Source organism: Salvelinus namaycush, chromosome 14, assembly GCF_016432855.1.
Source record: "Salvelinus namaycush isolate Seneca chromosome 14, SaNama_1.0, whole genome shotgun sequence".
NCBI lineage: Eukaryota > Metazoa > Chordata > Actinopteri > Salmoniformes > Salmonidae > Salvelinus > Salvelinus namaycush.
In genome coordinates, this window is record NC_052320.1 from 42,251,596 (window position 1) to 42,274,049 (window position 22,454).

Here is a 22,454-nt window from a genome sequence, read left to right on the forward strand (position 1 = left end):
TCATAACTGGAAAATATACATTTAAAAGCTTACGAACAGGGTTGATAGTGTCATAACTTGCCAGTCCTGAGATGATGATCGGGGGTGCTGGCTAGGCAAAGGACTGAAGACCCCCCCCCTCTCCCGGAGCTGTTGACCAGCTTTATGATGGTCGTAAATACCTTCATTTTGCCAAGCAGTATGGAGGGAGAGACCTTAGTAGAACAAAGGACCTTCTCCCGCCAAAACTCCTACCTCCCCAAAATTGGAGAATTTAAAAGGATGCGCTGAAAAATGAACATATTAGACCAGAAAGCATGGAGCTGTAGCGATATGTTGAAATGGTTGAGAAATCTACCACTCTTTAGACCAAGCAGACTAAGGCGTGAGCTGGATGTTGTTAAATGGTTCTAAACTCTGAAACTATCGATCACTACAGAAGAAGCAAATCCTAGACGTCGCGTTATCAGTCTGCAGCTGGAAACGTACGTAGCCTAGGACGAGAACATCGACAACCTCTGAAGCATTCTAACGAGATCAACTCTGAGAAATAGTGTACAGGGTACGTTGAAGTATCCATTCTTACCACCACCACGACCAGGAGCTCTACCTAAGGACATGGTGATCTCTGATGGCCGAACCAGAGTCGTACACCCAACATCTCCGTGACCAAAGGATTTGGACGATCAAGGACAGCTCAATCGTATATACATAAATTCCATTCTATTTTTCCGAATTAGTGGTTATTAGAGTGCTTAAGATTTTGTATTTCCGTGAGCGTAGCTTCCCAATGTCCGATAGAGTAACTCCTTTGTCTCCCTTCCTCCCCCCTGCTCTCTCTGAATTGGCCACTGTGCTATAATCAAACTGTCCTGTTTTGTTAGTCTTCTAGAGACTATTTACTGTTTAATGTTAGTGTGTATTTGTGTATTCTGTAATTGTTTAATTAGTTAGTAAATAAATAATTGAGCCAATTTTTGTATCGCTGATTCATCAATAAAGTAGGGTTCATGAAGACTACAAGAAATTACGACGTTCAGAATGACTGATGAGGTAATAATACATTAACAAGTGACTGTAATCAATAAGATATGAACATATCTGAAGAGAGTTCAATTCGGGAAATGTTAACTCTTTAAACAACATTTTTCCGTGGTGCCCCAACTACTTAGCTAATTAATGTTACATGATTAGTTTAATCACGTAATAATAATTACACAGAATTGATTTCATATAACTTTTCATTAATGTGAAGACTGTTATGTCACAACAATAGTTTTCGCATATGTTGTAGCTTAGACCCTAATTCACATAATCTGAGATGTTTGTTCTGTACCTGCCATCGGTTGAGATAGCATACTCTTGAATACACAGGGTGGGTGTTGTGTTTTGGCTGATAAATGTACTAAAATGGGAATAAAATCTAAACGTCAACTTTCAAATGGTAGCACAAAGATAATTGGAGGTCCACACAGCAGAGAATGTTGACTTGGTTGGGAATATCATTTGTTTTAAACTATACTGTCAATCTGCCATAGGAAACCTATTGAAATCATTGAAATATAGATAGTAGAATAGCCATTCCTATTTAAGTGGACCTTTGACGCTGGGTGGACGAGTAGACATCTTTGTAGTAGTATTTGGAAGTAAAAACGTCTATTAAATGTACATTTCAATGATGTACCAGCTAAATTGCAGTGCTCTGAAAGGATATGTCCATTCTATGAATTATATTTCTATTATTGAAATGACACCAACCCTGTATTCAAGAGTATGCTGTGTCTCAACCAATTGCGGGCCTAACATGGCAGGTATCCTAACGGTTAGAGCATTGGGCCAGTAACCAAAATGTTGCTGGATTGAATCCCTGAGCTGACAAGGTAAAAATCTGTCGTTCTGCCCCTGAACAAGGCAGTTAACTGACTTGCCTAGTTAAATAAAGTTTTTTTTTTATAACACAAAACACCTCAGGTGATGTAAAATAGGGTCTAAGATACAATACAACATGTGAAAAGGAAAATTAATATGAGTTAGAGTTTTTAGATCATTAATGTTAAAAGGTATTTTTTTTAAATACTTTTTTCAAGAAATTATCAAATAGTTCAACCGTTTATCTTATTCCAGTGATGAATACATGGATGTCTCATGGTAGAGTGGGTTATGCAAAGTGGGCCAACTTTGAGCACCTCGATTTCCTAAATATTGCGTCATTCAGGTCCAAAAAGTAACTTTCTGATCACTTCTACCATGGGCAAATATGTATGGAAAGTTTTGTTCAAGTCAAAAAGGGGTGCGTTCAAAAAGTGATTGAAATCAAATGGAACAACTCAATTGTCAATTGTGATCCAGTTCTTCCCCTAATGAATGTAACTGTCAGTTGGAGATGGACTTTGAAATCCTCCGGGATTTGCATCTGAAAACAGCAATCCTGTCATCTTAATTCCATTGTTGGCAATTCCACGATAATGAATTACGCTTTGACTCAGATTTTTCACTTTAAAATGTATGCCAAACAAAAACCAGTGATTAACAAGTTTAACAAACCATACAACTCTATGCACAAGGACTACATCTGGATTTACATATGGTAACGGAATTATGGTAACAGAATTACATCATGGGTCCCTTCATGGTGATGCATCTTGAATAGGTAAACAAAGGTAGAAATATGCAATATCCTTCTTTAGCATATATATATCTAATTGTATTAGTCACATGCGCCGAATACAACAGGTGTAGGTAGACCTTACATTGAAATGCTTTCCTTAGAGCCCCTATCCAACAATGCAATTAAAAAAAATAAGAATAAGAAATAAAAATAACAAGTAATTAAAGAGCAGCAGTAAAATAACAATATATACTATATACAGGGGGTACCGGAACAGAGTCAATGTGCGGGGGCACCGGTTAGTTGAGGTAATATGTACATGTAGGTAGAGTTATTAAAGTGACTATGCATAGATGATAACAACAGAGAGAGGCAATGGTGTAAAAGTCTGGGTAGACATTTGATTAGATATTCAGGAGTCTTATGGCTTGGAGGTAGAAGCTGTTTAGAAGCCTCTTGGACCTAAACTTGGCATCCCGGTACCGCTTGCCGTGCGGTAGCAGAGTGAATATTCTATGACTAGGGTGGCTGAGACTTTGACAATTTTTAGGACCTTCCTCTGACACCGCCTGGCAGAGGTCCTGGATGGCAGGAAGCTTTGCCCCAGTGAAGTACTGGGCCGTTCGCACTACCCTCTGTGGTGCCTTGCGGTCAGAGGCTGAGCAGTTGCCATACCAGGCAGTGATGCAACCAGTCAGGATGCTCTCGATGGTGCAGCTGTAGAACCTTTTGAGGATCTTAGGACCCATGCCAAATCTTTTCAGTCTCCTGAGGGGGAATACGTTTGGTCGTGCCCTCTTCACGACTGTCTTGGTGTGCTTGGACCATGATAGTTTGTTGGTGATGTGGACACCAAGGAACTTGAAGCTCTCAACCTGCTCCACTGTAGTCCCGTGCTCAGGGGCGTGCTCGGTGTTCTTTTTCCTGTAGCCAACAATCATCTCCTTTGTCTTGATCACGTTGAGGGAGAGGCTGTCGTCCTGGCACCACATAGCCAGGTCTCTGACCTCCTCCATATATGCTATCTTGTCATTGATCAGGTCTACCACTTGTGTCATCGGCAAACTTAATGATGGTGTTGGAGTCGTGCCTGGCTGTGCAGTCATGAGTGAACAGGGAATACAGGAGGGGACTGAGCACGCACCCCTGAGGGGCCTCTGTGTTGAGGGTCAGCGTGGCGGATGTGTTGTTACCTACCCTTACCACCTGGGGGCGGCATGTCAGGAAGTCCAGGTGTTTAGTCCCAGGGTCCTTAGCTTAGTGATGAGCTTTGAGGGCACTATGGTGTTGAACGCTGAGCTGTAGTCAATGGATAGCATTCTCACATAGGTGTACCTTTTGTCCAGGTGGGAAAGGGCAGTGTGGAGCGCAATAGAGATTGCATCATCTGTGGATCTGTTGGGGCGGTATGCAAATTGGGGTGGGTCTCGGGTTTCTGGGATAATGGTGTTGATGTGAGCCATGACCAGCCTTTCAAAGCACTTCATGGCTATAGACGTGAGTGCTACGAGTCAGTAGTCATTTAGGCAGGTTACCTTAGTGTCTTTGGGCACAGGCACTATTACAAACTTGGACAGGGAGAGGTTTAAAATGTCAGTGAAGACACTTGCCACTTGGTCAGCACATGCTTGCAGTATGCGTCCTGGTAATCCGTCTGGCCCTGCGGCCTTGTGAATGTTGACCTATTAAAAGGTCGTACTCACATCAGCTGCGGAGAGCATGATCACACAGTCTTCCGGAACAGCTGGTGCTCTCATACATGTTTCAGTGTTATTTGGCTCGAAGCGAGCATAGAAGTAGTTTAGCTCATCTGGTAGGCTCGTGTCACTGGGCAGCTCTCGGCTGTGCTTCTCTTTGTAGTCTGTAATGGTTTGCAAGCCCTGCCACATCCGACGAGCGTCAGAGCCGGTGTAGTACGATTCGATCTTAGTCCTGTATTGATGCTTTGCCTGTTTGATGGTTCGTCTGAGGGCATAGCGGAATTTCTTATAAGCTTTCGGTTAGAGTCCCGCTCCTTGAAAGTGGCAGCTCTAGCCTTTAGCTCAGTGTGGATGTTGCCTGTAATAACTGGCTTCTGGTTGGGGTATGTACGTACGGTCACTGTGGGGACGATGTCATGTTTGCACTTATTGATGAAGCCAATGACTGATGTGGTGTACTTCGCAATGCCATTGGAGGAATCCCAGAACATATTCCAGTCTGTGCTAGCAAAACAGTCCTGTAGCCTAGCATCTGCTTCATCTGACCACTTTTTTATTGGTCTAGTCACTGGTGCTTCCTGCTTTAATTTTGCTTGTAGGCAGGATTCAGGAGGATAGAATTATGATCAGATTTACCAAATGTAGGGCGAGGGAGAGCTTTGTATGCATCGCTGTGTGTGAAGTAAAGGTGGTCCAGAGTTTTTTTCCCCCTCTGGTTGAACATTTAACATGCTGATAGCCATTTGGTAAAACGTAGTAGTCCCCAGCTACTAGGAACGCTGCCTCTGGGTGATAGTTTTCTTGTTTGCTTATGGCGGAATACAGCTCATTCAATGCTGTCTTAGTGCCAGCCTCAGTCTGTGGTGGTACGTAAAACAGCTACGAAAAATACAGATCTAAACTCTCTAGGTAGATAGTGTGGTCTACAGTTTATCATGAGATATTCTACCTCAGACGAGCAATAGCTCAAGACTTCCTTAGATATCGTGCACCAGCTGTTATTTACAAAAATACATAGTCCGCCGCCCCTCGTCTTACCAGACGCTGCTAATCTATCCTGCCGGTACAGCGTTTAACCAGCCACCTGTATGTTGACAGTGTTGTCGTTCAGCCATGACTCCGTGAAGCATAAGATATTGCAGTTTTGAATGTCCTGTTGGTAGTTTAATCTTCCGTGTAGGTCATCAATTTTTTTCTCCAAAGATTGCACGTTTGCTAGCAGAATGGAAGGAAGTGGGGGTTTATTCGATCGCCTATGAATTCTCAGAAGGCAGCTGCCCCTGGCCCCTTTTTCTCCGCCTCCTCTTCATGCAAATCACGGGGATCTGGGCCTGTTTCCGAGAAAGCAGTATATCATTCGCGTTGGGCTCGTCAGACTCGTTATGGGAAAAAAAGGATTCTGCCAGTCCATGGTGAGTAATCGCAGTCCTGATGTCCAGAAGTTATTTTCGGTCGGTAGTGGCAACATTATGTACAAAATAAGATTATTATTTTATTTTTTATTTTTTTTACAAACAACGCAAATAAACGAACAAAAAACACAATCGGAAGGGGACACATAAAACGTCAGCCTTCTTCTCCGGCACCATTGTTACTATTATTGTAGTCTCCACCCCCTAACAAGACCACATTTGATTGGTCCGGATCCACTCTCTGCGGGGATGGTAAAAAGCAGATGTTTTCGGTTTTCAGGGATACAGTATTTTTTTTAACCTAAATTACATTTATTCTGAATAACGGATGTGGGGACTCCGCTCAGACGTCTTTTTATGCCTGCTATGTGAGGTTAGTCCAGACCAGACCAAATTTGAAACAATCATAGACATCTATGTTTCACAAGTTTGGACATCACAGTACAGCACAGTAGAGAATAGTAACGTACAGTATAGCACAGCACGGTAGAGTAGAATACCGTACTCCAAGCGGGCTGTACAGAACAGTAAAATATATATATTCAGTACACTACAGTAGAGTACAGTACAATACATTATACTGTACTCTACTCTAGTGTGCTTTACTGTACAGTACTTAACTCTACTGTACTGTACAGTGCTGTCCAAACTTGTGAAACATAGACGTCTATGATCGGTTCAAATTTGGTTCGGCCAGGGCGGACTGACCAAATGTTAACTCTTTTCAACATCCATGTACGTCCGGTGTCGGTCTGTGTTCAGTGGGTGAGAATGCGTGTTAGGTGTCAGTAAGAGCAGGGAGAGGTGACTTTAACTGGAGAGAGAGAGAGAGAAGAGAGAGCGGCAGAAATAGCAAGAGGGAGAGAGGAAACGGTTGTCCAGACTGTTTTTACAGTCTTGCTTTGACCACGAGACGACAGTAAGATAAATAAAATATCACTATGCCAGTGGAAGGGAAGACAGTAGCAGGTGACCCAACTGTGATTTGTGACTACTATGTAATCCCTTAATAAATAATAAACAAACTTGATATCAGTAAAAACACTCAAATTAATTGGCAAGTCTAACTTTACTTTTTACTTCTGTGAACTATCATTATTTTCCCTCCTCATGAAGGAGAGAAATTAGAACATTTTTAAAATATGTGGGTTTTTGGTAATGGCACAAGGCAAGTGCCAGAAGGCAAATAATTTCTCCAAAACTAAATATACAGTGCACTCGGAAAGTATTCAGACAAGTTGACTATTTCCACATTTTGTTAAGTTACAGCCTTATTCTAAAAATGTATTAAATTAAATTTTTTCCTCATCAATCTACACACAATAACCCATAATGACAAAGCATAAATAGGTTTTATAATTTTTTGTAAAAGTATTATTTTTTTGTTGTTGAAATATTACATTTCCATAATTATTCATACCCTTAACTCAGTACTTTGTTGAAGCACCTTTGGCAGTGATTACAGCCTCAAGTCTTTTTGGATATGACGCTACAAGCTTGGCACACCTGTATTTGGGGAGATTATCCTATGTTCTCTGCAGATCAAGCTCTGTCAGCTATTTTCAAGTCTCTCCAGAGATGTTCGATTAGGTTCATGTCCAGGCCCTGGCTGGGCCATTCAAGGACATTCAGGGACTTGTACCGAAGCCACTCCTGTGTTGTCTTGGCTGTGTGCTCAGGGTCAGTGTCCTGGTGGAAGGTGAACCGTCGCCCCAGTCTGAGGTCCTGAGCACTCTGGTGCAGGTTTTCATAAAGTATCTCTCTGTACTTTGCTCTGTTCATCTTTCCCTCAATCTTGACTAGTCTCCCTGTCCCTGCTGCTGAAAAACATCCCCACAGCATGATGCTGCCACCATCATGCTTCACTGTAGGGATGGTGCCAGATTTCCTCCAGACGTGACGCTTGGCATTCAGGCAAAAGTGTTCAATTGTGGTTTCATCAGACTAGAGAATCTTGTTTCCCATGGTCTGATTGTCCTTTAGGTGCCTCTTGGCAAACTCCAAGCGGGCTGTCATGTGCCTTTTACTGAGGAGTGGATTCTTTTACTGAGGAGTGGATTCTGTCTGACCACTCTACAATGAAGGCCTGATTGGTGGATTGCTGCAGAGATAGTTGTCCTTCTGAAAGTTTCTCCCATCTCCACAGAGGAACTCTAGAGCTCTGTCAGAGTGACCATTTGGTTCTTGGTCACCTTCCTGACCAAGGCCCTTGTCCCCCGATTGCTCAGTTTGGCATGTAGGCCAGCTCTAGGAAGTGTCTTGGTGGTTCCAATCTTCTTCCATTTAAAAATAATGTATCTGTGCCTCGACGCAATCCTGTCTTGGAGCTCTACGGACAATTCCTTCGACTTCGTGGTTTTTGCTCTGACATGCTCTGTCAACTGTGGGACCTTATATAGACAGGTGTGTGCCTTTCCAAATCATGTCAAATCAATTGAATTTACCACAGGTGGACTCCAATCAAGTTGTAGAAACATCAAGGATGATCAATGGAAACAGGATGCACCTGAACTCAATTTCGGTCTCATAGCAAAGGGTCTAAATACCTATGTAAATAAGGTATTTCTGTTTTTTACTTTGAATAAATTTGCACACAAAAATCAAAAAATCAGTTTTTGCTTTGACAACCAATTTGACATGCTCCTATGAACTTCACGTTGGTGCTTTATGGTCCTTTTAGATTGAAATGCTCATGTACTGTATGCTCCAAGCCCAGAGGACCACACACACACACACACACCACTGCAAAGCTTAGGCTGAGAGAAAGAAAGGGAGAAAAAACAGAACACTCACTAACCACCATCCCCAGAGAAATATAGCCAAGAGCAAATTTCAGATTATTAAATTCTAAAGCGATAATCTTATACATTTTTAAGGTATGAAATCAACAGGTCTTTAAGCACCTGTGGTCTTAGTTTGTCCTATTATAATAATTTCCTCTCCTTAAATATACACCGTCATTCTGTTGTTTGATGCGGTGCCGATTTATGACTATCCATTGACAGCAGACATTTTTAGATGGCTGTAGGGCTTTCCGTAATAAGATAACTGAAGGACAACCAATGAATCCTAATGAAGGCTTATTGTGTATAATGTGAGAGGATACACACCACGGGTCCCTGCCATCTCCCTAACACACACGTGTGCAGTACATGCGCACACACTTATACACACGCAAAAGCTCTACACAAACTTTGTCCGCAAGACGCTTTTAGCAGTCTGCTAGGCTTTTCTTTCAGTGATGCAGAGCTCAGGTCGTGGTACGTTAGCTATCTTCACATCTCCTGTCAGTCAGTCTTCAGTGTGCATGCCTGTCCGCATTAGTCTCCTCACAGAGACATCCAGCAGTCTCAACATAACAGTCAACATAACAGGGCCGGCCCAGTGCAGTGCCCCCAACCTCTGGGGACACCAGGCAGGCCTTGTGAACAGTGCACTTTCCACTTAGTTAGGCTGCCATCAGGCTACAAAAAGCATCTTGTGGAATGTGACTCTGTGTCTCTGTGTGTGGGTGACTGAGTCTCTGTGTGTGTGTAAGATAGGGGGTAGGAGGAGGTAAATTGAGGCGAAGGGGTGAGTGGCGGTGGAGATTGGGGTTGGGAGGAGGATAAGTTTTTTTTGGCTCCTCTGCATTTCTTCAATTGCAACATCTTTCATGCGTTGAGAGAGAATTTTCCCTGACAAGCAGTTCCACAGGATTAGGATTTGTGGAATAGGACTTCTGAAGCACCATGTATGAAGGAAGAGTAGGAAGAGGGGAGGAAGGGAAGAGGCATCAGTAATGCTATCAGAATGGGAGAGGTGATTTGAAAGTGATTTGCCTCATATTGTATCTATTGAATAAGAGATTAGCTTTAAGGTCATGTACAGGTGTTTGGTAATTCAACTACAGCAGAAGGAGAAGGAAAAATAGATAGCCAAAACATATATGTATTTATTGTACTACATGCTGTATAACTGTAGTATTTGGATTAGGACTTTTCTGTAAAAAAAAAACTTTCTAGTAAATCTGGATACCCAAGGCCAAATATGATATACTATTCATATACTATTTTGTTCACTGAGAACCCAGTAGTCATATTTTAGGTCAGGTTAACTGTTTCAACCCTTACATTCTGCATCGATCGAAGATCATCTACCTACCGAAAAGACCATTTCATTCTCTCCTTTATACCTTGGATTGGTTCCTACGGGCTCGGCGAGGAACGAGGTATTTGAGGTTGTTGAAGTCTGAGATGTGGTGTTATACAGAGAAATATGGGGAAAATGTAGTTAAGACATGCCTGAGGGATGCACTGAAAATATTTATAGGATCAGCTGGAGATGTCTTTATGTGTGGATGTACATGATGTGTACCAGTATTCGGGTGGAACTATACATGTAACATACATGACTCCACATCCATACATTCTGATGTAAGGTGAATAAGGGAGTCAATTTCCCCCATCCCCCATCCATATCCAGGACCAACTAATGGGCAAACAAAGATTCCCAATCTCTCCCTGACATGAAATCTCTGACCTCAGGAACCCCCATGTAAGCCAGTTTGACAGCTGGTTTGAATGAGGAATGTTTTATTTATTACATTAGTCACCTACATTGTACATGTAGGCATGCAAAAGTATTCACCACCCTTGGCATTTTTCCTATTTTGTTGCCTTACAACCTGGAATTAAAATAGATTTTTTGGGGGGGGTTTGTATCATTTGATTTACACATGCCTACCACTTTGAAGATGCAAATATTTTTTAGTGTGAAACAAGAAATAAGAAAAAAAAAAACTAAAAACTTGAGCGTGCATAACTATTCACCCCTCCAAAGTCAATACTTTGTAGACCCACCGTTTGCAGCAATTACAGCTGCAAGTCTCTTGGAGTATGTTTCTATAAGCCTGGCACATCGAGTCACTGGGATTTTTGCCCATTCTTCAAGGCAAAACTGCTCCAGCTCCTTCAAGTTGGATGGGTTCTGCTGGTGTACATGTAACAGTTTAACTTTACGTCCGTCCCCTCGCCCCGACTCGGGCGCGAACCAGGGACCCTCTGCACACGTCAACAACAGTCACCCACGAAGCATCATTACCCATCGCTCCACAAAGGACGTGGCCCTTGCAGAGCAAGGGGAACCACTACTTCAAGGTCTCAAAGCGAGTGACGTAACCGATTGAAGCGCACCACCGCTAACTAGCCACCGTTAGCGCACCACCGCTAACTAGCTGGCCATTTCACATCCGTTACATACAGCAATCTTTAAGTTATACCACAGATTCTCAATTGGATTGAGGTCTGGGCTTTGACTAGGCCATTCCAAGACATTTAAATGTTTCCCCTTAAACCACTTGAGTATTGCTTTAGCAGTATGCTTAGGGTCATTGTCCTGCTGGAAAGTGAACCTTGGTCCCAGTCTCAAATCTTTGGAAGACAAACAGGTTTCCATCAACAATTTCCCTGTATTTAGCGCCATCTATCATTCCTTCAATTCTGACCAGTTTCCCAGTCCCTGCCGATGACAAACATCCCCACAGCATGATTCTGCCACCACCACGCCTCACTGGGGATGGTGTTCTCGAGGTGATGAGAGGTGTTGGATTTGCGCCAGACATAGCGTTTTGCTTGATGGCCAAAAATCTGAATTTTAGTCTCATCTGACCAGAGTACCTTCTTCCATATGTTTGGGGAGTCTCCCACATGCCTTTTGGCGAACACCAAACATGTTTGCTTATTTTTTTCTTTAAGCAATGGCTTTTTTCTGGCCACTCTTTCGTTAAGCCCAACTCTGTGGAGTGTACGGCTTAAAGTGGTCCTATGGATAGATACTCCAATCTCCACTATGGAGCTTTGCAGCTCCTTCAGGGTTATCTTTGGTCTCTTTGGTGCCTCTGATTAATACCCTCTTTGCCTGGAGTTTTGGTGGGCGGCCTTCTCTTGGCAGGATTGTTGTGGTGCCATATTCTTTCCATTATTTTTTACAAGTGATTTTAAATGGTGCTCCGTGGGATGTTCAACGTTTTGAATATTTTTTTATAACCCAAACCTGATCTGTACTTCTCCTCAACTTTGTCTCTGACCTGTTTGGAGAGCTCATTGGGCTTCATAGTGCCGCTTGCTTGGTGGTGCCCCTTGCTTAGTGGTGTTGCAGACTCTGGGGCCTTTCAGAACAGGTGTATATATACTGAGATGATGTGACAGATCATGTGACACTTAAATAAAGTCCACCTTTGTGCAATCAAACTAATTATGTGACTTATGAAGGTAATTGGTTGCACCAGATCTTATTTAGGGGCTTCATAGCAAAGGGGGTGAATAAATATGCACGCACCACTTTTTCATTTCACTTCACCAATTTTGAGTATTTTGTGTATGTCCATTACATGAAATCCAAATAAAAATCAATTTAAATTAATTTGTAATGCAAGGAAATAGGAAAAACGCCAAAATGGTTGAATACTTTTGCAAAGCACTGTATGTGCATACACAAGGAGGCTGGTGTGAGGATCTATAGGAGGATGGGCTCATTGTAATGACTGAATCGAATCAATGGAACAGAGTGAAAAACTTTGTTTATATGTGTTTGATGTGTTTGGTACCATTCCATGTATCCCATTACAGCCATTAAAATGAGCCCGTCCTCCTAGATCTCCTCCCAGCAGCCTCCTCTGGCGCATAAATGTCCGATGGGCTGAGCATGAGTATAAAACAGGGTTTGTTTACAAAGCTGGGGCTGTAAAAGGCCATTGAGGGGCCAAGCGTGTTTGCTTAATAATGCCAATCACTCTTCACCTTTTTGTTAACTAACAGGACTCCATTTTCAGCATAATAACTGCTCCTGGGGGTCTGAATAAATTATCATTCTTATCAGCGTTTTCCTGTATCTGGGAGAAAAAAACTCACTCTCTGAGACCTCTTTGTATCACACTCAGAGTGAAATGAAAGAAATAAAAGCTGAAATAAATCATTCTCTCTACCATTATTCTGACATTTCACATTCTTAAAATAAAGTGGTGTTCCTAACCGACCTAAAACAGGGAATTTTTACTAGGATTAAATGTCAGGAATTGTGAAAAACAGATTAAATGTATTTGGCTAAGGTGGATGTAAACTTCCGACTTCAACTGTATATATATACACACAGTTGATGTCGGAAGTTTACATACACCTTAGCCAAAAACATTTAAACTTATTTTTTCACAATTCCTGACATTTAATCCTAGTACAAAATCCCATGTCTTATGTCAGTTAGGATCACCACTTTATTTTAAGACTGTGAAATGTCAGAATAATGGTAGAGAGAATGATTTATTTCAGCTTTTATTTCTTTCATCACATTCCCAGTGGGTCAGAAGTTTACATACACACAATTAGTATTTGGTAGCATTGCCTTTAAATTGTTTAACTTGGGTCAAACATTTCTGGTAGCCTTCCACAAGCTTCCCACAATAAGTTGGGTGAATTTAGGCCCATTCTTCCTGACAGAGCTGCTGTAACTGAGTCAGGTTTGTAGGCCTCCTTGCTCGCACACGCTTTTTCAGTTCTGCCCACAATTTTTTTATAGGAATGAGGTCAGGGCTTTGTGATGGCCACTCCAATACCTTGACTTTGTTGTCCTTAAGCTATTTTGCCACAACTTTGGAAGTATGCTTGGGGTCATAGTCCATTTGGAAGACCCATTTGTGACCAAGCTTTAACTTCCTGACTGATGTCTTGAGATGTTGCTTCAATATATCCACACAATTTTCCTCCTCATAATGCCATCTATTTTGTGAAGTGCACCAGTCCCTCCTGCTGCAAAGAACCCACAATGCTGCCAACCCCGTGCTTCGCGGTTGGGATGATGTTCTTCGGCTTGCAAGCTTCCCCCTTTATCCTCTTAACATAACGATGGTCATTATGGCCAAACAGTTCTATTTTTGTTTCATCAGACGAGAGGACATTTCTCCAAAAAGTACGATCTTTGTCCCCATGTGCAGTTGCAAACCGTAGTCTGGCTTTTTTATGCCGGTTTTGGAACTGTGGCTTCTTCCTTGCTGAGTGGCCTTTCAGGTTATGTCGATATAGGACTCGTTTTACTGTGGATATGGATACTTTTGTACCCGTTTCCTCCAGCATCTTCACAAGGTCCTTTGCTGTTGTTCTGGGATTGATTTGCACTTTTCGCAATAAAGTACGTTCTTCTCTAGGAGACAGAACACTTCTCCTTCCTGAGTTGTATGGCGGCTGCGTGGTCCCATGGTGTTTATACTTGCGTACTATTGTTTGTACAGATGAATGTGGTACCTTCAGGCATTTGGAAATTGCTCCCAAGGATGAACCAGACTTGGAGGGCTTCGATATTTTTCTGAGGTCTTGTCTGATTTATTTTGATTTTCCCATGATGTCAAGCAAAGAGGCACTGAGTTTGAAGGTAGGCCTTGAAATACATACACATGTACACCTCCAATTGACTCAAAATATGCCTATCAGAAGATTCTAAATGCATAACATCATTTTCTGGAATTTTCCAAGCTGTTTAAAAGGCACAGTCAACTTAGTGTATGTAAACTTCTGACACACTGGAATTGTGATACAGTGAATTATAAGTGAAATAATCTGTCTGTAAATAATTGTTGGAAAAATTACTTGTGTCATGCACAAAGTAGATGACCTAGCCGACTTGCCAAAACTATAGTTTGTTAACCAGACATTTGTGGAGTGGTTGAAAAATGAGTTTTAATGACTCCAAACTAAGTGTATGTAAACTTCTTACTTTAACTGTGTGTGTGTGTGTGTATATATATACAGTGGGGAGAACAAGTATTTGATACACTGCCGATTTTGCAGGTTTTCCTACTTACAAAGCATGTAGAGGTCTGTAATGTTTATCATAGGTCAACTGTGAGAGACGGAATCTAAAACAAAAATCCAGAAAATCACATTGTATGATTTTTAAGTAATTAATTTGCATTTTATTGCATGACATAAGTATTTGATACATCAGAAAAGCAGAACTTAATATTTGGTACAGAAACCTTTGTTTGCAATTACAGAGATCATACGTTTCCTGTAGTTCTTGACCAGGTTTGCACACACTGCAGCAGGGATTTTGGCCCAGTCCTCCATACAGACCTTCTCCAGATCCTTCAGGTTTCGGGGCTGTCCCTGGGCAATACGGACTTTCAGCTCCCTCCAAAGATGTTCTATTGGGTTCAGGTCTGGAGACTGGCTAGGCCACTCCAGGACCTTGAGCTGCTTCTTACGGAGCCACTCCTTAGTTGCCCTGGCTGTGTGTTTCGGGTCGTTGTCATGCTGGAAGACCCAGCCACGACCCATCTTCAATGCTCTTACTGAGGGAAGGAGGTTGGTGGTAAAGATCTCGTGATACATGGCCCCATCCATCCTCCCCTCAATACGGTGCAGTCGTCCTGTCCAATTGCAGAAAAGCATCCCCAAAGAATGATGTTTCCACCTCCATGCTTCACGGTTGGGATGGTGTTCTTGGGGTTGTACTCATCCTTCTTCTTCCTCCAAACACGGCGAGTGGAGTTTAGACCAAAAAGCTCTATTTTTGTCTTTTTGTCACATGACCTTCTCCCATTCCTCCTCTGGAGGAATGTAAGAAGTGTGCCTCTACACCTGCATTGCTTGCTGTTTGGGGTTTAGGCTGGGTTTCTGTACAGCACTTTGAGATATCAGCTGATGTACGAAGGGCTATATAAATTCATTTGATTTGATTTGGATCATCCAGATGGTCATTGGCAAACTTCAGACGGGCCTGGACATGCGCTGGCTTGAGCAGGGGGACCTTGCGTGCGCTGCAGGATTTTAATCCATGACGGCGTAGTGTGTTACTAATGGTTTTCTTTGAGACTGTGGTCCAAGCTCTCTTCAGGTCATTGACCAGGTCCTGTCGTGTAGTTCTGGGCTGATCCCTCACCTTCCTCATGATCATTGATGCCCCACGAGGTGAGATCTTGCATGGAGCCCCAGACCGAGGGTGATTGACCGTCATCTTGAACTTCTTCCATTTTCTAATAATTGCGCCAACAGTTGTTGCCTTCTCACCAAGCGGCTTGCCTATTGTCCTGTAGCCCATCCCAGCCTTGTGCAGGTCTACAATTTTATCCCTGATGTCCTTACACAGAACTCTGGTCTTGGCCATTGTGGAGAGGTTGGAGTCTGTTTGATTGAGTGTGTGGACAGGTGTCTTTTATACAGGTAACGAGTTCAAACAGGTGCAGTTAATACATGTAATGAGTGGAGAACAGGAGGGCTTCTTAACTTCTCTAGGATAGGGGGCAGCATTTTCATGTTTGGATGAACAGCATACCCAAATTAAACTGCCAGCTACCCATCCACAGAAGATAAGATATGCATATTATTAGTAGATTTGGATAGAAAACACTCTGAAGTTTATAAAACTGTTTGAATCATGTCTGTGAGTATAACAGAACTTAATTAGCAGGCGAAACCCCGAGGACAAACCATTCAGATTTTTTTTTTTTGAGGTCACTCTCTTTTCAATGAGTTTCATTGGGAAACCAGATTTCTAAGCGACCTGCTTGCAGTTCCTACGGCTTCCACTGGATGTCAACAGTCTAGAGAAATTGGTTGAGGTTATTCCTTTGTGTAATGAAGAAATACGGCCATCTTGAAGTCGAGTCACTCTAGGTGTCCTGTTTGATTGAAATGCATGACCAGAAGGCATGCTACGGTTGGTTTTAATCCTGTATTGAACACAGATCATCCCGTCATCAACTTTATCGATTATTAACGTAAAAAAATACCTAAAGTTGTATTTCAAAAGTAGTTTGACATTTTTTGGCAAAGTTTACAGGTAACCTTTGAGATATTTTGTCGTCACGTTTGAGCAAGTTGGAACCTGTGTTTTTCTGGATCAAACGCGCCAAATAAATTGACATTTTGGATATATATCGACGGAATTAATCAAACAAAAGGACCATTTGTGATGTTTAAGGGACATATTGGAGTGCCAACAACAGAAGCTCGTCAAAGTTAAGGCATGAATTATATTTTTATTTCTGCGTTTTGTGTCGTGCATGCAGGGTTGGAATATGCTTATCTCTCTTTGTTTAAAATGGTGCTATCCTCAGAAAATAGCATTGTATGCGTTCGCCGAAAAGCCTATTTGAATTCTGACATGTTGGCTGGATTCACAACCAAGGTAGCTTTAATTTGGTATCTTTCATGTGTGATTTAATGAAAGTTAGATTTTATAGTAATTTTCATAGTAATTAATTTGAATATGGCGCTCTGCATTTTCTCAGGCTTTTTGCCAAGTGAGACAGTAGCATCCCGCCTAAACTCAGATTTTGGATATAAATATGAACTTTACCGAACAAAACATACATGTATTGTGTAACATGAAGTCCTATGAGTGTCATCCGATGAAGATCATCAAAGGTTAGTGATTAATTTTACCTCTATTTCTGCTTTTTGTTACTGCTCTCTCTGGCTGGAAAAATGGCTGTCTTTTTCTGTGACTTGGCTCATACCTAACATAATTGTTTGGTGTGCTTTCGTCGTAAAACCTTTTTGAAATCGGACACTTTGGCTGGATTTACAACAAGTGTAGCTTTAAAATGGTGTAAAATACTTGTATGTTTGAGGAATTTAAATTATGGGATTTCTGTTGTTTTGAATTTGGCGCCCTGCAGTTTCACTGGCTGTTGACGAGGTGGGACGCTACCGTCCCACATACCCTAGAGAAGTTAAAGAAAAACTAACAGGTCTGTGAGAGCCGGAATTCTTATTGATTGGTAGGTGATCAAATACTTATGTCATGCAATAAAAGGCTAATTAATTACTTAAATCATACAATGTGATTTTCTGGATTTTTGTTTCAGATTCTGTCTCTCACAGTTGAAGTGTACCTATGATAAAAAATTACAGACCTCTACATGCTTTGTAAGTAGGAAAACCTGCAAAATCAGCAGTGTGTCAAATACTTGTTCTCCCCACTGTATATATATATATATATATGGGGTTGTTTGTCTGACCATATGCTTGACAGTTGACATGTACTCGCTGGAGGCATAAATAAAGGTGCTCTAGATGGGACTAATTGACCTGGGCTGTCACAAACATGAATGTGCAAATGGCATACTGTGTTTGAACAAGCAGACACATTTAACCTAAGAAATTTGGTGACAGCTTTGTGTGCCAGTTACGCAACCCATCTCGCCTACATGTCTGTCAGAGCTTCCGGCTGTCAGCTGAATAGATCAGTCTGTCTGTCAGGCTTCAATCTACCTCGCCTCGATTGTATTGATTATTCTTTGGGAAAGGGCGAGAGATAAAAACAGTACCTTGCCTGTCAGGCAAGGACATCAATGCTTCACCTAGACAGCTAGTCCTTAGGGGCCCAGTCCCCTGACAGAAGGACAAGAAAGAGTTCACCTGCATTCAAAACAAGTAACGCCTCTCTCTTTGGGAAAGAGAGGAAGAAAATAGCAGGCAGCCCTCCTCTGATATAAAATGTCAGCCGGATAAAAAAAATGAGTTCACCAGTCATTCCACAGGCCAAGAGTTGCAAATGGACACTGACACTAAGGATTTTGGGCTGAGGCAGAGGCTTTTCTCATAGCGTGGGAGAATGTCTCGAAAACAGAGAGCGATGAAAAACAATTAAGATCATCTCTCAAAGGTTGAGAATAACAAGTCTTTCGTTTGAACATCGCGCCATAATATATTTTAATAATATTTTTTGTATTTTGGCTGAAATTGTTGTTTCTCATTTCCGGGGCTCTGTGGAAGAACAGGAAAATAAAAACATCTTCAGAGCAAATCGGCCTTACCATGGCAACAGTATTGATCAACTCTCCTGGGTCCTCAGAAAAATCTATCCCTCGTCAATTTCCCAGCATTAACAGTTCAGCGGCCACTCACACCTTAAATAGACAACAGCGATATTTAGTGTCTGGCAATAAAACCTACAATCTGTATTTAACTTCCCTGATGTTCCATTTATCACAGGGGGGAGATTAACACAATGGTAACTTTCACTGAAATCCTCACTGAAGGATCACAACACTGATCCACTGCTCTATGAAGATCATCGACCCCTCTGGGACTCTGTCCATACAGTTTCACTGCAGACAAAGAGAATATTCCACCACATTCCACGATTTATGGGATTGTGCACTGACTGGATTTGAAGAGATTATGACAACGATCATGGTTGACCGATACATCCCAATGGTTTAACCGTCATCTAAATAAATAATTGTACTTTTATATGAAGAGTATTTGACTTTGTTGGTATGTATTGTTTACTTAGTTTACATTGCACAACTACAGTTGTTCAAGCACAGACTACTTCATACTCTTTATCCCTGACAATGTACAGAAAATGACATCAGGCGCAGCTTGTCTGATAGAACAAGATGTAATTTATGAAGTAGGGAGCTTTTTCCTCCCAATTTTAAAAGCAGAAATTGCACTTGCTTTCTCAGTCAGGCTTGAACAGGTGTTTCATCCTGTTTTCGAGAAAACGTATTCTCATCTTGATGGATTGGAGTTGAAAACAATCTCTGAAACTTCTAATTGCTATCAGAAATTAATCAGTTGCAGTGAGAATGATGAGTGTAAATGGGCAGGGAGCTGTCATTCCCAGATTATATTGATTACCGCTGGGACTCATAGCCAATTCCTCTTGATGAATGTTTACTATCAATATGATCATCATGACTAGAACATGAGAGGGAGAGAAAGAGCAAAAAAATTAAAGGAGACCATATTGTCTCAATATTGAAATCTGTTGAAAATCGAGACTTTTAATCAAATCTACTGTATCCTCCCCGGGATTTGTGTAGAATTTGACTGTGGGGATCAACATAGCCAGTGACAGCTATACGACAGCAGCCAGAGCGGTGCAGTGGTGGAAATTAACATAAATGCAGAGTGACTGCCTGAGCAAATGCAGGAAGGAGATTTGTGACAGCGCCTGTCAACCCACTGATTCCCCGAGCCTGATTACTACGCCGACGCTCCGGTGCCACTGCAAACACCCCACCTACGCTACTGCTGCAGCCTGACACACAGACAGACACTGGAGCACCTGGAGACACCAGGATTAGGGGCTTAGTATCCTCCCCCCCCCCCTCCAAGGAATCGTATATGATCTCCAAGTCCCCTGACACCCCCATATCTTTTCTGTGATGTGGATGAGTTCTAATGCTATACTCAAGGAACATCTTTTAGACATAATCACTTGCATTTGGGAAAGACACAAACAAGTATTGTCCTTCAGGTGCCTTCACTCTAACAAAGAATCCTGATTCCAACCTTGCAGAGATAATGGTACAGCGACTTTAACCCCATCACCCAGCATATCCACCCAACAGAGCCACAAAGCCCTTGAGACCAGCATGACTTGATTGGTCTGGTAAAGATTGGTATTAAGAGAGAGAGGGTAATAGTGTGTGTGCGTGTGTGTGTGTCTGTGGCTTTCATAAAGCAACTAAACGGATGTCAAGTACCTTGATGGCTTCAGTCTCTTTTAAACAGCTACTTAGTCCTGTGCTGTGCTTGGTTTAATTGATCTGGGAAAACACAATTATGGCATTGACTGTAAGTCACAATCTGTTACCACAAGACACTACCGCAAACACTAACGCTCATGTTTTCTTGGCCTTCTGAACAGCACATCTTATATCTTCAGACAAGAGAACTTGCTTAGATGTTGGCTTGTACAGTGGCACATTAATGCACACTATTTCAAGTAATTGCATATTTTGGTCTAAACATGTGTTTTTAATAATTAATTTGCTGTATTGGAGCTCTGCTGGGTGCCTCATTCCACTTCAGTACTAAGAGTGGGCAGACTGTATGTCTGTTCTCTTCTGACTCTCAACAAGGCTAAAGGACAGGTATGCAGGCCTGTGTGAAGAAAACAGGGAGTACTTAAACATTCTACTGAGGTCACTGTGTCTCATTATAAACTAAAACATTACAGATTCTGGAATTAGCCAAGTCAACATGGTGACATTGACAAACATCTCGAAAAAAAACTAAATAATCATGGGGCACAAAATCATCGTAGGCTACTTAAAAAGACAGCTTGGGGAGACCTCATTTTCACTCAAGAAATTGAATAAATTGAAAGTTCAAATTGTTATCCTGTGCTACGATGTCAGAACCACAACAGTTGTCAAAAATGCCTGAAATAACTTAACAACCGCTGGTGATACGTGTGTAGCCTTCGTCATTCGGTTCCAATAGTGTTTTTTTACTAGTGCATGGGTGTGAGTGTGTCAGTCTGTCGAAAAGCCCTTCACAGCGCATTCAACCCACCATGGAGAAAGGGAAAGGCAGACTGAGGGAGAGGGAGGGATAGGGAGGCAGCCGGGAAGCGGGGGCTTTTCTTTCAGCACCACCAGGGAAGCGCAACAGCCCACCACTCAAACGCTCTCAACCTTTTCTCATTCTCCTCAATGTAACTAAGAGAGCACTTGAGAAGTATGTAGACCAAGGATTTGGTTGGATTTGTAGAGGCTAGGATTCTCTCATTTTCTTTTCTTTTAGAGAAAATAGGGGATCAAAATATAACCTAATAGATTGTCAAATAAAAGTAGGCTAGACAAATAACATAATAAAATAGGACTAGTTTGCACATGTTGTTTCAAACACATTTAGCTAAACTTAAAACTACATTTCATCCACAGATAGGCCTACGGGGGAAGTCCCAGAGGTGAACTCACCTGAAAGAGGCGCAAAATGTTGGCGACCATAATCGATACAGAACTTGCCGAGGCTCCAATGACTCCAACCACTTTCTCGGGCTTGACGAACACGGGCGGTTCTCCATTGGTGCACCTCACATCTGAAGTGTCCTTCTGTATCAATGCCTGAACGAAAGTTAATGATTGTTCAAGCGCATAAGTATCCCTCGAACAAGTGTCTAGCACCCGGACGCCTAGGGTGATGTTGGGTAAAAGTTGATCGTCGAGGTTAATTTGATCCAGAGCATACAGCATGGCCTCCAGCCGATGGATCCCGTTCTCCTTTTTGATATCTCCACAAGGCGTGCTTTCGGCCCCTCTGGTGTGCACAGGGAAGAGGCCACCGAGGGTGAAATGTCCCTCAATCCGGATAGAATGGGGTGCATAAACCTCCTGCGACAGCGCAAAATCCACCAACGTTCTCGTCAACCAAAACACTCTCCATAGAAAGCGAGGGTGTTGCTTCGTTCCGAGAGCGTAACGAGCCATGATGCTCCGACGGTTGAGTTAGTTCTAGCGAAAGGGGAGGCTGCAATCCGCATATATTACTACCTAAATGGCAGTAAAGTGTGTTAATACGAGCCAATTCCTATTACCAAGGAGGAGATTCAACAAGCTGGATGAAAAAATCGAGACGCCTTCGGTTCCTACTCAGGCAAACTGCGCCCATCGCTTGACTGCCAGGAGTGCTTGGCGTAGCTTGTTGAATCGAAAAACACCCTTTGACGAGGATTCAACATTGATCAGGTTAACGAGGCAATTGACATCATTTTTGTCTTAGAAAACATCAATAATATAGACTTTACTCAAGGGTTCCAGTGTCACAAAACTATTTATGACTGTAGGCTAACCAAAGCACTGAAATAAACACCTATCACAGTAAAAGTAAAAGGGGTCTGATCATAACAATCTGAGGAAAAAGCATACGGTAAAATGCTTTCACAGAACTAATAGATCAACAAGATCGAACAGCCTTTTTTTTTTTAAATGCTCTTTAATCTTAGGTCCAGCAGAACTGGGTGACATTATTTTTGCAGAGG

General features: G+C 42.1%; 1 protein-coding gene across 1 annotated transcript in view; it reads right to left on the bottom strand.

The window, feature by feature from the left end:
• The window catches only part of LOC120059531 (metabotropic glutamate receptor 7-like), a 126,199-nt gene extending 104,218 nt beyond the window's left edge, over positions 1-21,981 (bottom strand). Inside the window, exon 1 of the mRNA XM_039008658.1 lies at positions 21,394-21,981. Within this exon, the coding sequence (XP_038864586.1) occupies positions 21,394-21,903 (510 nt within the window). The 5' untranslated portion in view covers positions 21,904-21,981. The remainder of the gene's footprint in view (positions 1-21,393) is intronic.
• Positions 21,982-22,454: the final 473 nt, after the last annotated feature.